The 17,206-nt window shown below is 48.3% G+C and overlaps 1 protein-coding gene and 1 non-coding gene across 3 annotated transcripts in view; both read right to left on the reverse strand.

Moving 5' to 3' along the window:
- Positions 1–9,038: 9,038 nt before the first annotated feature.
- ATG16L1 (autophagy related 16 like 1) overlaps positions 9,039–17,206 on the reverse strand; it is a 41,320-nt gene continuing 33,152 nt past the window's right edge. Inside the window, exons 13-18 of one of the 2 annotated variants that reach the window (XM_003784850.3) lie at positions 14,213–14,333; positions 13,842–13,947; positions 11,684–11,833; positions 11,524–11,571; positions 11,200–11,301; positions 9,039–10,421 (exon numbers count right to left, since the gene is read on the reverse strand). In XM_003784850.3, coding sequence (XP_003784898.1) covers positions 10,328–10,421; positions 11,200–11,301; positions 11,524–11,571; positions 11,684–11,833; positions 13,842–13,947; positions 14,213–14,333 — 621 coding nt within the window. In that variant the 3' untranslated portion in view covers positions 9,039–10,327. The remainder of the gene's footprint in view (positions 10,422–11,199; positions 11,302–11,523; positions 11,572–11,683; positions 11,834–13,841; positions 13,948–14,212; positions 14,334–17,206) is intronic. The other variant, XM_003784849.1, reaches the window with a different exon arrangement.
- On the reverse strand, positions 14,952–15,214 carry LOC111723609. Its single transcript, XR_002772112.1, has one exon.

Below are 17,206 nucleotides of genomic sequence, written 5' to 3' on the forward strand. Positions count from 1 at the left end.
ATGGAAGGGACAGTGAACTTCACCAGGGAACTAAGCAGTATATGCAGGAAGCCTCTCCTGACAGTTGGGGTGTTGGCAGCTGTCACCACATCCCGGCAGCTTCCATCTAAGTCTGCACAGTGCCCGCCAAGTCCTGTAACTCTGACCGTTTCCTCACTGCGCTCTCCCTCACCGTCGTTGCTCTAGTCCAGTGGCTGCTCTGCTTTTCCTTAAACCTGGCTCAGGGCCTTTGTCCTTCTGTTTCCTCCCAGAACACTCTTCCCCAGACAGCCAGAGGGCCACTCCCTCAGCTTCTCTGAGTCTTTGCTTCAGTGTTGTCCATCGTACACCCCATTGTGACCGACTCAGCTCACATTTTCCTTCCCTGTAGTAGTCGCCATCTAACATACGAGGAAGTTTTCCGGCTTGTTGTCTAGTCTCTGCACTCCCCCTGCCCCCAGGACCTGCTGGGATGTAACTTCCAGGCGTGTGGAGATCCTTTACTGCTCCGTATCTCTCCCATCTCCAGCGTCTAGAACATGGTCCTCACTATGTCCTAGGAGCAAATCAAGTCTCTGGATTGCAACAGTGTTAATGACTGGTGATTATTCCTTAATGTTGCCTAAAATTGGCAAAGCTTCTTTATTTCCAAGGGAAAAAATGTTTAAAGAGAGAAATGGTAGTTAATAAACATAAATGGAATCATGAATTTTTTTTTAAGACAGTTTCATTTTGTGGCCCTCAGTAGAATGCAGTGGCATCACAGCTTACAGCAACTTCAAACTCTTGGGCTCAAGTGATCCACCAGCCTCAGCCTCCCAGAGTGCTAGGATTACAGGTATGAGCCACTGCACCAGAGGAATGATATTTCTTGAAACTTTTTTTTTTTAATTCACTGTTGGAGATTCATTGAGGGTTTAAGAAACTGATTGTATCTGTTAGGTAAAGTCCCTCTTACAATCGTGTCCTGCCCCCAACTTGAAACTTTTTTATTTGACAGTCTTGTTCTGTCACCCCAGGTTGAGTGCAGTGATGTCATTACAGCTCACTGCAACCTCAAATTCTTGGGCTCAAGTAATCCTCCCACCTTGGCCTCCTGCAGTACTAAGATTATAGGTGGGAATCACCATGCCCTGGCCTAAAAAAAAATCATTTGATAAACTCTGATTGCATGCATTTTTATTTTTTGTATTTCTGATACTTTGACATTTGGGCACCGTTGACTCCAGAGAGATGGCCCCTCCCAAGACTACCCAATTCTCAGAGACAGTAAACAACCATCTTATACCAACTACTCCATTCAGGGCCCACGCCTCCAGCTCTCATCAGGCTCTTCCACACTAGGCCACCCTCATGATGACCCAGTCCCCTCTGGGTCAGGTATCCAACAACTAGTGATGACTCAAATGCTCAAGCTGGCTGGAATTATTCAGTGTGGCCAACCCTAAGCCTACTTCTCCTGCCTGGCCAATTCCTCCCCACAAAACCCACAAAAAGACTCTCGCTAGGCTCGGCGCCTGTGGCTCAAGCGGCTAAGGCACCAGCCACATGCACCTAAGGTGGCGGGTTCGTATCCCCAGCCCGGACCTGCCAAACAACAATGATGGCTGCAACCAAAAAATGGCCAGGCGTTGTGGCGGGCGCCTGTGGTCCCAGCTACTTGGGAGGCTGAGGCAGGAGACTCGCTTGAGCCCAGGAGGTGGAGGTTGCTGTGAGCGTGATGCCATGGCACTCTACCCAGGGGGATAGTTTGAGGCTCTGTCTCAAAAAAAAAAAAAAAGACTCTCACTCATGTTTCCCTCCCTCCTCAATCTCCCCCAGCGCTTCACTGTGGGCTGTGGGGTACAGCCAGTCCCTCCTCATGGGAATGGCTCTTGTCTCCTGATCTGTTGGCCTCACTGTATTTGAAGGACAGTAAAACCTACATTTCACAAGACAGGCATGCATGAAAGTGATGCCACAGGGACCCTGGTCTCACCACAAGGTGCATCATAGATCCAGGGGTTCATCTTAGCACCATCAGTGCTGTCAGCCGCATGTGACGTGTTCCTGTGGGAACTTGAACCCATGAGGCTTTAGACATCACCATTTCATGGGGAATGCAAGGAATAGCTAAATGACACAAGAGAGCTGCCAGACAAAACCCTAAGTCAACGCCATAGGAACAGGACATACTAAAGACACCAGGGACTCAACACCCAGAATCACTGTGTGGCCTCAGATGGGACAAACAGGAGGTCCAGGACATTCCAGGTCCACTGGGATGATCTGAACATGGTTAAGATGAAATTGCTTGAACAGGAAGGTAGAGATTGTGACTGAACAGAGAAGGCTACAGAATGCCCTGTGTCATGTGTTCACATTTTGTAAGTACACTCAGACTGTATTTGTGTGTAGACACGTACGGATACTTGTACACATTTGTATATACACAGACACACACATGATCACGTACCTATGCACCAAGGAGCAAACATTCCCAAACGTCTCTGTGTGCTGGAAATGTCAGGGTATCTATTTCTTCCCTTAAAATTACAAAGACAAAAGAAAGGAAAGTAGCTGGGGCTCTTCTCAGAGGGCTCCCTGAGCTGTGGCTGCAGGACTCGGGCCCAGTCTGCAGCTGTAGGTGCTCCAGGAGTCCCTGCTCTCCTACTGCACTGGGCTGCTCCGTCCCAGAAGGCCCCAGACCGGCCAAGCTCAGTCACTGACCTGCCAATACCTGGCAGGTGAGAAGATGTGGGGTGGACAGCACGACAGATCTCACCTTTTTTGGAAATGTCATTCCCAACCTTTCAGCCTCTGGTGATTTTTTTTCTCTTGGTGAAGAAACAAGAAAAATAAGGTCAGTCTTGTGAGTTTTTTTCGAAGAGACAAATTTATTCATTATAAAGCACTGCCTTTTAAGATTCTGGGATTCTCGGTTTTTTGGTATCAATCCTTCTTCTTCCCCTCTCACAGCTTCGTGAGTCTTGGTGATTCTATACAGTTGTGTAACCACCGCTGTGATCAAGCCACAGAACATTCCAGAACTTCCCTGGCACCCATTTCTGTCAACTGCTCCACCAACTCTCCAGTCTCAGGCTTCACAGATCTGCCTTCTGTCATTAACTTTTCATTTTCTAGAATTTTATTGTGAAATTTTAAAGCACCCCAATGTTGGAAGAATAACACAATAAACACCCACACAGTCAACACCAGAATTTGACAATGAACATTTTTCTCCAGCAGCCATCGATGTCTCTCTACTGTTTTTTCCTTTTCAAACATTTGAAAGGAAATGTAGACATCATGACACTTCACTCATAAATATTTCAGAGTGCAGCTCTGAAGCATAGGAATATAAATGCCCTTTCTTTTTATAAAATAAGAGTGCACAGTAGTTGAGAAAAAAGTTCTTACTTGGTAATTATAAAAAGTTGGTAACTTTCCCCTGCATTTCTTTTCAAAATAAACTGGCCTATGACTTGCCAAAGTCTGGGAAGCACTGAACATAGCAATACCTGTTTCTCTAGAGCCGGGCCCTGTGTTTCATCTCCAAACACTAAACACAGCTTGTAGGGTGCAGATGAGGGGACAGTAAGCTAAGAGGCTTACAGGCTTTGGGTTGGGGGTTGTTGTCTTAAGGGTTTATTAGGGCACATGCACACAGAAGGTGGACACACGCTACTGAACATAGCTACAGAACGGAAACCGTGTGTCCCCTAGCCTTAATGAAACAGAAAACACGGGAAGTTTGAGGCAACTTTGAAGAGTGCCAGGGATCAGGGCCTCTAAAAGCTACTTTAATTCTGACATGTATCTCTTAGCCAATCGATGTAAACCCCAGAGGAACTGTGCAGGGTTAGGCGTGCTAGTAATACCTGAAACCATACATGTAATCCAGTGGGCTTCTCAAGGTATTAAAAAATCACTTCATCCCCGTTCCACCCCTTACTAGGATCTCTTCTGTAACAGCCCCAACAAGTTGTTGAATGCTTTGAAGGATGGGGAAATCATTACTTCTGCGTTACTGCTACCTCTCTGCTGCTCCAGAGTAGTCTTACCTTCCCATGTGACTTCTTCATGATTAGAAGGTGCTCATTCCTCATGGCTATTGAAACCCTCTTACGACCCTGGGGTCCTACCCCTTGACAGATTTCAAATGTCCCCCTGGAGGGATCATGCTCAGAGTGGTACTCCACTCTAGGTTCTGTGTAATGGGAGCATTTTGTACAAACGGCCCCAGAGGAGCCCTGGGTTCTATGGCCCACTGACGAATCCACTGCCACACTAAGAAAGTGCCTCAGCCTCACTATTTCCTTTCTTCATCTGTATAATGGGATCCCACCGCCTGCCCTGTCTGGCAGTTGGGAAGATTCTCGGAATGTGTAGGTGAGCTCTTAAGGTGAATTCTTGTGCAGGATAGAGGCAGGAGGATTCTGATGAAGATTTTCTCTGGTCTTCCCCCAGAGGTGAGGCTAGGATGTCTGGGTGCTTCTTTATCCTTCACGCATGCCACCCAGACCCCCCATCTGACAGGAGGTTCTGATGGTGCTGCTTCAACAGAAGAATGTGGAACCAATTGAAAACCCAGGGTCCTTCTCCTGGGATCTGCAAATGGGCTTCAGGGCCTAGGAGCCTCCTGAGGTTGTGTGCGAAACTGGGTAGCTTCGCCTTTTCCTGGGGAAAGGCCACACTTTTCTTCAGATCCACTGCTATGGATCAAAAGTCCAAACACACTGGTATCATTTTCTTTTTTTTTGAATTAGAGAAGGTGGCTGCACTATATTGTACCTGTACTAAATTCCACTTTAAAATGGTTTATGTTACACGGACCTCAAATCAGTAAATTTCAACACACTTTCAACACAGCCTAGTGTGTACATGTGTGACTATAAAGCAAAACGTCCCACAACATCTACCTTTACTGTTCTTACACTTGTAAACGACTTTTCTTCCCTCTTTATCTTCCTTTCAGCTGGTTATGGTTTGAACTGTTTGGTTTGTTTTTCACTGGTTTAGCTTTTTTTTTGAGGCAGAGTCTCACTCTGTCACCCGGGCTTGGTGCAGCGGTGTCATAGCTCACAGCAACCTCAAGCTCCTGGACTTAAGCAATCCTCTTGCATCATCCTCGCATGTAGCTGGGACTACAGGTGCCTGCCACAACACCCGGCTAATTTGTCTATTTTCAGTAGACGGGGTCTTGCTCTTACTCAGGCTGGTCTCCTGAGCTTAAGGGATCCTCCAGTCTCAGACTCCCAGAGTAATGAGATTATAGGCATGAGCTACTGTGCCCAGCCTGATTCAGTTCTACTAGAAAGACCCATCATGTGCCAAGCACTCTGATCAGGTTTAAGAACTCCTGAGATCTCACTTACTCCTGAACCATCTGGGTGTGAACACTTGGGGGCAGCAGGACTTCGGGCTTATGAGAAAGCACAGTTTGCAGTTGTCTTCCCACCACGGGCTCCCAAGCACACCCGCCTATCCTCTCCCCACTAGTTATCTGAGAAAATGAAGCCCAAGACTCGAATTCATCTTCCATCTTCTCCCGGGGTCTTGGCACTAGTAGTGTGGGGGGCTGTTTCCCACTTGAGACATAAACATACACCAAATCCAGTGTGGAACACTAAGTAAACATCAGCAAGAGTTGCTATTCTAGAATAAATAGACTCACGTGATGGGAGAATAGGACGTAGACCCTACTGTGGCTGATTGCCAAGATGGCCATCCCAGTGTCCCTTCCTGCACCCATGCCTCTGGGGAGCGCCCACACTGCAGCAGGGCTGCCTGTACCAAGCAGTGAGTTAAGCCAACCATGGCGAGGGCTTACACACTGATGCTTGCTTTCTTGCTGGGCTGCCCCACCCCACCCCCCAGCTGACTGCATGCCAACAGCCGGATATGAGGCTACCCTCTGCCATTCATCCCAACCCAACCAGGCTAGCTCAAAATCCTAAGAAACTGTGTGTGTGTGTTTTAAACTTTGAGGTAGTTTGTTACATAGCAAAAGCTAACTGGATGCTGATTCACACACCATTGCAACGATCAGGACAATGTGAACACGGACTGCATAGTGGGCGATCCTAGTGAATTCACATAATTCTGGTAGGCACTATCATGGCCTTGTACCCCTGTCAGTGTGGGAATGTGTGCTGAATTATAGGTACGTGGCATGTTTGAAGATTGCTTTAAAACACAATTGGGGAAAAGCACCTTGAGGGTCACTGCACACAGCATGGGCTGCCTCCTTCAGTCTGGGTGTTTCCTGACTTGGACTTTCTCGCTGTGCTGCCAATCAAGGGTGAGAACATGAGGGGGGCGTGGCCCAGGGGAAGATTCATCGTGGGGCACAGGAATGGTTGGAGCAGGTAGAAAATGGAAGAAAGATCTGGAGTGAACAGGTCAGGCACAGATGGAAACCAGCTGAGACCTGTTAGGGAAGCCAGAGTTCCCCAAGGTCAGAGAAAGAGGCTGAGAAATGAGGCTGCTAAGCTTCGCTTTGTGGACCCAAGTCCCATCTTTCAATAGCAGCCACTTCTATTGAATCTAGGCACACAGACATAGCCCAACTTACCCATGATTTCCAAAGTCCACTGGATGAGAAACAGAAATTTCTAGTAGAAGTGGGACTTACTGAAGTAGGACACAGAAGACAATGTAAGGAGCCGGCCAACTTGTCTTTGTCCCTAAAGAATGTGTACCTTGTGTCACGCCTCTCCCTGTGGGCCTGGCGCGGCAGTGCCAACCTGGAATCAGGACTCTAAGATAAGGACAACTTCTTGCTCAGCCATGAAATTCCCCCATTTGTGAAATGGGGTACAATTCAGATTATAGGATTTGAGACAATTCACTTTCTTACTATCCAAGACATCTCATAAAACCAAAAGTGACTGCTGTACCGAGCAGTCTTGGTGCCAGGGAGCCTATCCCCACCACTCGTCTCCTACTGCCTCTATGCCAGTTCCTAATGGAAAGTCCGTATTTCAAAATGTCTAATTGACTAAAAGCCCCATTGTGCTTCGGAGGTGGAGACACATGGCTAGTCGGCTAGTCCTACAAGCTTCGGAAACTGGAATTTCCAGCCAATCGGCCCTTGAGGCCTGGGCTAGACCCTTGCAGCTCAGAGGGTTTGTGTCTGAGGGCCACAAACTTCTTGGGCCACGACACGAGACACGCAGGGTGGGCTTTGCCACATACATGATGGAAGGTGAAGGTAATGTGTGAACAGTATGTGCTTTAATAAGGCCTGGGGCTGGGCGCAGAAGCTCACACCTGTAATCATAGCACTCTGGGAGGCCAAGGCGGGTGGATTGCGTGAGCTCATCACGTTTGAGATCAGCCTGAGCAAGAGACCCTGTCTCTAAAAATAGCCGGTGTTGTGGTGGACGCCTATAGTCCTGGCTACTCAGGAGGCTGAGGCCAGAGAATCACTTGAGCCCAAGAGTTTGAGGTTGCTGAGAGCTATGATGCCATGGCACTACCAAGGGTGACAAAGGGAGACTGTCTCAAAAAAAGGAAAAAAAAAAAAAAAAAGAGTAAGGCCTGGAACTTGACTTATCACACCATATTGGGAAATGATCTAAGGAAAATGTATTATCCTTTTTTTTTTTTTTTAAGAGACAGTCTCACTTTGTCACCCTTGGTAGAGTACCGTGGCGTCATAGCTCATAGCAACCTCTAGCTCTTGGGCTTAGGCTATTCTCTTGCCTCAGCCTCCCAAGTAGCTGGGACTACAAGTACCCACCACAACGCCTGGCTATTTTTTTGTTGTTGTTGCAGTTTGGCTGGGGCTGGGTTTGAACCCACCACCCTCAGTATATGGGGCCAGCGCCCTACTCACTGAGCCACAGGGACCGCCCGTATTATCATTTTCTTAATGGCCGATCACAGTGGCTCATGCTTATAATCCTAGCACTTTGGGAGGCTGAGCCAGGTGGACTGCTTGACCTCAGGAGTTCAAGACCAGCCTGAACAAGAGCAAGACCCCCATCTCTAAAAATAGCCAGGCATTGTGGTGGGTCCTGTAATCCCAGCTACTTGGGAGGCTGAGGCAAAATAGATTTAAGCCCAAGAGTTTGAGATTGCTGTGAGCTATGAGACCATGGGCACTCTACCAGGGGGGGACAAAGTGAAACTGTCTAAAAAAAAATATGTATTTTTAATCCACAAGTTCCGAGATGTGTTTGAATCAAAGCAGGTCTTATAACAGATGACATTTACAATCAAGACAACCCATCAGCTCTGACTACCTGGGAGACAATCACCCCTCCCCCCATGTGGGCTGCACAGGGGAACCACCTGGGAAATTAAAAACCTACCCTCGGCCCTTGTCCCAACTATGGAAACAGCAACTAGGAGGGCCTCTGCTGATGTGCTGAGCAGGGAATAAACAAAAAGTCATATTCCCCAGTGCTGCGAGACCCCTTACCTTTAGCTTACTCTTGACAGTTAAGGGACAGAAGAGTTTTCAGGGTAGGATGGGATGGAGCTGAGATGAGTAACAGAACAGCTACGCTTCCCTCCAAGCTCAAAACCAGGATAACCTGAGGCGACTGCAACACTTATTGGGGGCCTATTTTTGAGAATCACTTACCACTTTGAAAGTGTTTATTTAGCTTTTCTCAAGTGTTGGCTGCCTCAGGCTTCAGATCATAATGGAACCTTCACTCAAGCTGCTGGGCTAAGGGGTGGGGTGTCTGAGCTGCCACAGATAGATCACTCCTCAATGAAGTAATTCACGCCTCTTTAGCAAAGAGACGGTCAAGGCCAAAAGGAAACACATTTCCCAAAAATCCCAGAAGAGTTCAGTGTAGAAACTGCAGGAGACTGTGTGCTGGGCTCGGCTACCACAGGCAGCCAACTTGTGAAGAAACCTCTGCAGTTCTGGTTACGATCTGCGCATGATGTGAAACTGCAGTAGGACGTGGGTAGAGAGCAATCATTTGTGGGACAGAGTAAAAGACCTCAGAAAGTATTATCCACCACTTAAAAACAAAGACATACCAGGAAAGCAAAAGAAAGAACTTTCTTTTCCCTTTGTTAGGGGCAAAGGAAAATACAATAATCACTAAGAGACGTGGAGTTTGAAAAGTATATAACAGATTTTTTTTATTTACAATCAAGTTCTATTGGGCAATATAATCAAATAAATAAAAGCTGTGCCCTGTGAATTTCGGCTCTCCTCAGCACAGGTTCTCTGAAGGGCAAACCGAAGAGGGTAGATGCAGGCAGGGCAAAGGGGAGGAGCAGAGCCCTGGCCGCTGGCAGGAAGGCCACTCGCTCTTCTCACTCCTCTCACCAGCTCCAGCATTCACAGCCCCGAGTGCCCAGAGAACAAGTGTGGAAGAACAACAGTTAAAGTGCAAATTAAAAAGTGATGGAAACACTGGTGTTTCAGACACCCCAAGAACTAAAAGTTTATACACAGGCAAAAGGTGAAGATGAATGTCCCCTGGCCCCCAGTTTTCATCGCAGCCCCGGAAATGGGAAGATGACACTGCTCTGGCTCCCAGGATGGGCTTCCTACACTAAGGCCTGGTGGAAGGGCAGCGGCAGGACTCGCCAGATCCAAAAGAACACGTTTGGAGACCTCGAGCCCCAACACTAGCAAGAACCTTCTGGGTATTTGCAGTAAACCCACTTCCCTGGCAAAGGTTGTCATACTTCCTCTCCTCTGAAAAATTTTTTTAAAAAAACCAAGCTGCGATTTATTTCTTGACTAGAATTGGGGTGCGGAGGGTGGGGGGAGGGCAGAAGATCTGAAGAGTTGAAGAGACAGAGGGGAACCACAGCAGGAACAAGGTGCATTCAGAACAAGAGCCCTGTAATAACACCACAGCCTAGCAGCAAGGGCCACAATCCCCCAGAGCCAGGACAGGCCCTGTGTTGGAGTTTCCATTAATCTAATGCTTAAAGCAAGTTCACTGGGCAAATGGCCCCAAGGTAACAGGACATGCACTAGGCCAGAACCAACTTTGGAAGGACGGGAGAGAGCACAGGGAACCAACACTGGACGTGTGGGGTGTTTTTGGCACTGCTGTCCAGAGAGGAGACCCTGGGGGCCCTGTGCCCCCCCTAGTGAGGTATGGAGGTCAGAGCTAGTAGTGTTTCCCACGCGAGCCAACAGCCCAAACCTCTGCTAAGGGACTCAGTGTCAGAGCTGTTCAGTGTTATTCTTCCAGGCCAGCAGAGACCTTAGTCAAATCCTCAGGAATCTCGTCCAAAGGAGGCCACTGAGCCACACGGCTCAAGTTCTTCTCTGGAAAGTCAAAGCTATGCCTGGCACACTGCCCGCCAGGACATGGCCGCAGAGTCCTCACGATTCTCTGGAGAAGGGTGCTGAGGTTCCCGGGCCCCGAGAACCCTGTCAATACTGTGCCCACAGCACAGCTTTGGATCCTTTGTCTACACTGACGACATGTGAGCCAGAGGGAGACCAGGTGACTGCGTTGATGGAGGAGCTTTGAAGGAGAGATGAGAAGAGCATCAAGGTTTAGAACATGTGTGCTGAGTCTCAGTGAGCCACACACCAGACGCACATGTACTCAGCGAGTCAGGGCTGCTCCACGTTCTATCTTGCTCCCCATCAGCACTCGCCCACGCAGAGGCAGGGGCTCTGGCCACTCTGGCAGCCAAGCCTCACCACATCTGCCTCAAGGGTGACCTCTGAGTGAGCTGCAAGAGATATTACATGTGCCTCTCAAAAGCTAGGAGAACCTGGACCAGTGAGGAGCAGCTGCTGCTGCCTGAAGGTGCAGAGACAGCTCTGGAGGAAACTGGGGTCTGTGTTCCAAATAGCAGGTAGGCTTGTGTGGACAGAACAAAGCTAGGAAAAGAGTAGGCCTAGGGATGCCTACCAGGTGGGCACCCAGATAAAAAAGGCATATGAAAATAAGTGTTTGGGGCAAGCCAGTTTACCAACAAAAGGAACTTATAAGGGAGAGAGGGAGAGAGGGTGGAAGGAGAGTAGAGAAGGGGAAGGAGAAGACCTAGTACACGACAGAGACAGGGACATGTCTGTAACCCTGTCTCCAAACCCAGATATTCTGTCGTGACTGTGGTCTGCTGTGCCAACAGCCCCAGCTTCTCTCCACAAACCCAGCTGAGTCAGCTGAGCAAGTGGGTGGATGCTGCCCTCATGAGGCTGACTGAGGTGTGAGCCGAAGACATGATATCAGGAGGGAAGCAAGGTACGGGCCTGGCCCACAACCTCAAGAGAGATGACAGGGTCCCTCTTACCTGTGCTGCTTTGAAAGAACCTTCTCCACTTTCCCTGTGAGCACACTCCAGATGTAGAGGGAGCCTTCAGCTGAGCCTGCTGCCACGTAACTGCCGTCAGGGCTGGAGAAGGCAGGAAGAGAAGGCTGTTAACTCCCCATGCCCAATTCAGCATCCTCATGGTCCTCCTGCCCAGAAGGAATTATGACCCCTCCCGTGTCCCCAGACATCAGAGCGTGCCCCGCATGTCCCTACAGCTGGATCGGCTTTATTTTGTTACTCTGGCCTCACCCTGCACATTACTTCTGAGAAGAACCAAGTTGCGCGGTAAGGGGCATCACTAACCTGAAGACAACCCTGGTCCAATCAGAGCCGCACTTGAACCCAGGTGCACTGAAACAGACAACAGGACACTGTCACCAGAGAGCCACATAGCATGGATGAAAGCAGGAATGGAGGCTTCCAGACGTCACAACCCTCAGGAAACTACTATGTTTCCAGTTACCTGAATGTCTGCTTGACAGCATTTGTTCGAAGATCAATAACTTTTAGCAGGTCATCCCGGGAGCAGCTCAGGAGCTCAGTCCTTTCTGGGTTCAAGTCTAGGGCAGTAATCTTTCCCAACAGCTCCATCTCTCGGACTATACTCTCTGACCTAAGAGAGAGATGAAAAATCTGAGAAAATGGAATATGAAAAGGTCAGAACTTCATTTTAACCAGGATAGCATGCCATGGAGGAAAGAAAAAGCATAATGTAACTAGAACGTGATACTCTAAGGTCAGTGACCCTTAAGTTAAACCCAGTGACTATTTTTACCAACAGACTGTACCAACAGACCCTATGGCAGTAGTTTTCAGTATGAGAACTCTGAATCTGGTAAATCTCCTTGTTCATGTTTAAAGTGAAAATCAGAGCTTCCGATTGGGATGAGCTAACCAGGGCCACCATCCAACTGGTATTAGTTCAATGCTTTAATTCTAACTTCTGGATAAAGCTGGCACAGAGCCCTGAGTTGGAGGCCTGCTGCCACGTGTGCTCACCTGTGTTGTCTATGGCAGGTTTCCCGCCACACTCAGGTTAGATCTGGGGCCCTCTGACCCCAGTGTGGCCGTTCCAAGTGTGGAACTGGGGAGTCCAGGACAGAGCCTGTGCACTACACACCGCCCTCTTGTCTACTCCCAATTCTCTTCTGTGTCCCATCCGCGCCCAGGTCAGCTAACCCACCCTCGACAGGGCCCTTCGGTGACATTCACAGCCAAAGGAGGTGCTGACCTCACCAGAGTTAGCTTTCAATGATATTTTTACTCACACCTTAATAAACAAGAGTTTACCTTATTGTTGCTAAACGTTAGCTTGAAGTAAGCTGCTCCACCTCCTCAGGACGAGATAGCTACCACCCAGTTTAACGCGAAAATTTCACATTTTAAGTTACAACTTTAGGTTTTAAAAACTAACCAAAGATTATAAAAGTTGAAGCAGTGTCAAGGAGCTACAAGCATCATGGCAGGGCTTTCTGGACCCAAGCCACATTCCGAAGCACCATCTGCACCTGTAAGTCCTTCACTTCCCTCTCTCTGCCACCCTGCTGGGCAACTGGGCTTCTGGCCCAACTGCCTCTGCTCAATCAGATCACCAACTACCTCTAGAGTAATCAGCCCAAGACTTCTGCCACAGATGCTCTGCTCCCGCCCCCCCCCAGCATCGTGCGACGCTCCCATCCCAGCACCCCCCTGCCCAGCTTTCCTTTCCCCTGGGCCCCTCCTCTTCAGACAGCTCCCGAATCACTGTGCCCTTGCCTTGCTTATGTGACTACTCTGATGACCACTCTGTCTTCAAAGTCCTCCAGTTCACTGAAGACTCTTGATTTTTTTCCTCCACCTCCAACCTCTTAAAAACTTATTTATCCAAATGTCTATTAGAAACCACAAATTAATGTCCACATCAAAAACACTCATCACACACTCACTCTAACTCTGTCCTCATTCAATCTCCACCTTGCTATTTCCTTCCTTCCTTCCTTGTCCTCTGCCTCCAACCTGTCAATAAGCCCTGCCCAAACCGGCCCTCAAATCGATTCCCTCCCTCCACACCTCCTCTACTGCCTCGCATTCAGGTCCTTATTAACTCCTTACTGATTGATTGCTCCCTAATATGGCCTCCTGAAGTGTTGCTGAAGCCATCTAGTAGACTCTTGCAGAGTAATCATTTCCCTGCTGAACCCCTGATGGCTTAGAGGATCAAGCATCTGGCAACGGCTTTCCAACCCCCTGCTGTTCTTGTCGGGAAGGCCTCTAAGCAGCTTTTCTTGGATGCCTCCTCACCTCCCCAGGCCAATCTCAAGAGGCTTTCTTTAACATACTTGGACAAAGGTCCCAGTGTCTACGTCAGCACACTGTTCACTCACTTTTTTTGTCTGTCTTCTCCAGGACACTTAAAATTACCTACAAGTAGGAATAGCCCCTCATCTTTGCTTACCCAGCAGCTAGTAAGTACCCAGTGCACAGTGCACATCCAACCAACGACTGTCAAAGTCTAGTCGACTTGACGGTAAAGCATACCGATGTAAATAGTAAGGGAATGGTGTACAGAAGCTAATTTCTGCCATCTCCTGAGATTTTAAAACAGACTGTCTGCCTCTCCTGCAAGCTTTTGGGTATCATACCGAATGTCCCAGAAACGAATTTTCTTATCAAAGTGTCCACTCATTACACACTGCTCTGTGCAGACAATATCATTGCAGCTGGATCCTGCGAACACTGTCTTTATGCCTGAAAGAAAAGGAAACGTGGTTAATGAGCAGAGGCCCCTATGGGCTGTGTCTACAACTTTGCTATACTCCAAGCACCAAGTGCCCAGAATCACTCATTTAAATGAGGCCTGACGTAAGAATACCTGTCATTATCTCAGCACCCTCTAAATGTGAAATCACACCTGAAATTCAATTTCTATCACCCCCAGTGCAGACTCAGACCTGGGAACAACCCCCTCAAGCTAATGTCTAAGTATCAGCACAGAAAGACCGAATTTCCTCACAGACTTTGCTGCGTAGATCCCAGAGTTTGAGAGTCCGGTCGTGACTTCCTGAGACAATCCGGGCGTTGTCCAGCAGGAACTTAGCAGAGAGCACTTTCCCGCTGTGTCCTGTGAGCGTGTGCTGGGAGAGAGGACACAGCCTGAGTGAGCCACGGCTTCCACACGCCACCTACTCCGGCGTAGCATCACAGCGTCTAAAATCCCAGGGCCAGCGTCTCAAAGCACCCTGAGATACGATCAGGAACACTCAAAGTGGTGAGAAAGCAGGGGAAAAGAAACATGGGGCGTGAAGCACTGTTTTATTCAGAGTCTCAACCAAAGAGGTCACATGTTTCACACTGAGACTACTTTGGGCATTGCCTAGAGGTGAAATATGAAGACCAACAGACTAAATCTCCCACTAAAAATAACATTAAAACCAAAAATCCACCATCACTAGCACCAATGTCATGTGCCCCCACAGCCTCAGAACAGGGGTAGGGGAGCTACCCTTGTTTCAAAGGACCCCTTTGAAATCAGCTCCACTACAGACACCTTGCACTGTTCTTGGAGCTTTCTAGCTGAGCCTGGATTACATAACATTAAAACATTTAAACAGCCTGGATTTTACCTTGCGCTAGTGAAAGGAAGTTTCGTATTTAAAGTCAGATGAGTAGGGTCAGTGCAGGCACAATTTACAGAAGGAAACATCAGGACTCTTTATATAAATAACCAAAACCCACGGAAGGTTTCAGTCAGAGGTCTCAGTTGAAAATGTCAGATCAGAGCCACAGACACCTGCACTCCCGCCACCAGATCCCTTTTGTGACCGAGCTGTTGGATACCCACCACGGCGTTCTCTCTGGGCTCACCAAGGAACACAGGATGGGGACATCCAGAGTGTCAGCTGCCCTTCCGCCCACCACAGCACTCCTGGAGCCTGATGGAGGAGAGGCAGCTGGGGACCGTGAGGGTGCAGGGAGAGAGTCTGGGCCTCAGCCCTTTTACTATTCATCATCGACCTCTGTACGAAAGCATGTGGAACCCTAGAGGCCCAAAAGGTATTCACTGATGTTTTCTAAGTACAAAATGCCTTTTAAAGACCCTAATACACTTAGTACAACTGCTAATTTACTGGGTTCCAATTCCAACTCCCAGAGATGAGACTTCACAGTTCAGTGCTACTTTAGAGACCAACCTCTCCGCTATTCTCAATGCAACCACCCTGTCTTAGTACAAAAAGAGAAAACTTAGGGCCACATATACTTCCCCTCTTCAATGGAAGAAATCGGCATGGATTCTAAGACTCATTTATCCCACATTTAAACCTCTCTGAAACATCCAGCATCTTACAACTGCTGCCCGCCAGGTGGCAGCTGTGCTGCAGACATGTGAAAACTTCCCACTTACCTTTTGGTAAGATCAAGGAAGTTCCAGCAACAAACCTTACATTAAATATGATGCTCCTCAATCTATGTTGGGGTCAAGTCCTGACAAACCCAGCCTTCGTCAAAAAGTCTTAAGTCAGGGCCCATCTGCACACTCATTTTTACATACTTTAAATGTGCATTTAACACTCTTCCTAAAAATTAACCCATGGGTCTTTTCACCTTACAGCAGAAGTAGTTTTTCATGTGACAGCTGAAACTCACAGCGCTTGGGGTCCTGCTGATTTGGCTCTGAACACCTGGGCCTCAGAGCTTTGTGCAAGGAACATTCTCCAGCTGCTTTAGGAGGGACTCAACAAGGCTGGAGTGTCAATTCCCTTTCTCCAAGTCTTTGCAGATGTGCTATGATAAGCACTGATGAACGTATAGTTTTCTTCTCTGGACTCATTTCTAAGAATGGAATGAAACTGCTGCACTAATGGACAGAGGGAAGGGGTGTTTTTTCCTTGGCTCTTGTCTGTATTTGAGCTTGCCTCTTAGACTTCTGCTTGTCATTCTGACGGCAATTCAGCTGCACCTGCCTGAGGCTGACTGACTACCTCTGCCCCCCAAAGAGTTTGGCCTCCTATAAGCATTCATTCACTTTTATCACTTCTAAGTTCTTTTAAGTGGATCAGATTTAAAATTCTTTTACCCAGTGTTTCTGAAGTTTATTTTTAGTTTTAACACTGCTTTCAGGTTTTATCTTCCACTTTTAAACTGGGCTTAAAAAGAAATAGGCAGTGGGTTTAGATGTCACCACAGCCTGAGCCTCAAAATGGGGGGCGGTGGTTAAAGACTCCTTTGCTCCAACAGACCATGCACGGGCTCGCTGTGTCTCGCAGCAGGTCCTGTGCGCCGACTGCTATTTCTACACACAAAACAGCCCATTCAGATAATGCCTGAACCACACAGCTAACATTAACAGTAACCAAAGCCAAGCCATCTCTGAAAAAGGCGGAACTTGCTGATAGTTTCTGAAATGAAAACCATCACCTAGCAGCCAGTCCTTAATGTGGCCACTTCCCATACCAGGGTGAGAGCAGTCAGCAGGGTGGGCTCTGTCAACTCAGTCCCTCAGGCAGGATCTTCCAGGGCAGCTAGGCAGTTCGGCCCTGCCTGGACTTCCCAGGGAGGAATGACAGAGGACTCCTTTCAGTGCCAGGCTGTGTCTAGGTCACACTCACAAATCGGACATAGAGCAAGTGCCCAACAGCTGCTTCCTGCACAGCAGCCTCTCCCAACCCCATTCCCTTATCAGGCGGGCTCAGGAGATGCTAACCAGGATGTGGATCATGCCGTGTGTGTCAGAACATGGCCAGATGGTCCAGTACTATCCTCCAACACCTCTTGTTAACTGGGATCTAAGAAGCCAGCCCCACCTTGGACAGGGAGCCCAAGACATGCCTGATGTTGTGCCCTTTGCCTTCAAGCCCAGCTCCTAGTCTCTAGGTTCCCTTGTTATTTCAGACCCAAAGATGATGCCCACCTGTCAAGAATTCCTTTTACCAATGAAAAAAATGTTATAGGCTCGGCACCTATAGCTCAACCGGCTAAGGCGCCAGCCACGTACACCTAAGGTGGCGGG

The sequence above is a fragment of the Otolemur garnettii genome, unplaced genomic scaffold (assembly GCF_000181295.1).
Source record: "Otolemur garnettii isolate 467f Iridium unplaced genomic scaffold, OtoGar3 scaffold00013, whole genome shotgun sequence".
Classification (NCBI taxonomy): Eukaryota; Metazoa; Chordata; class Mammalia; order Primates; family Galagidae; genus Otolemur; species Otolemur garnettii.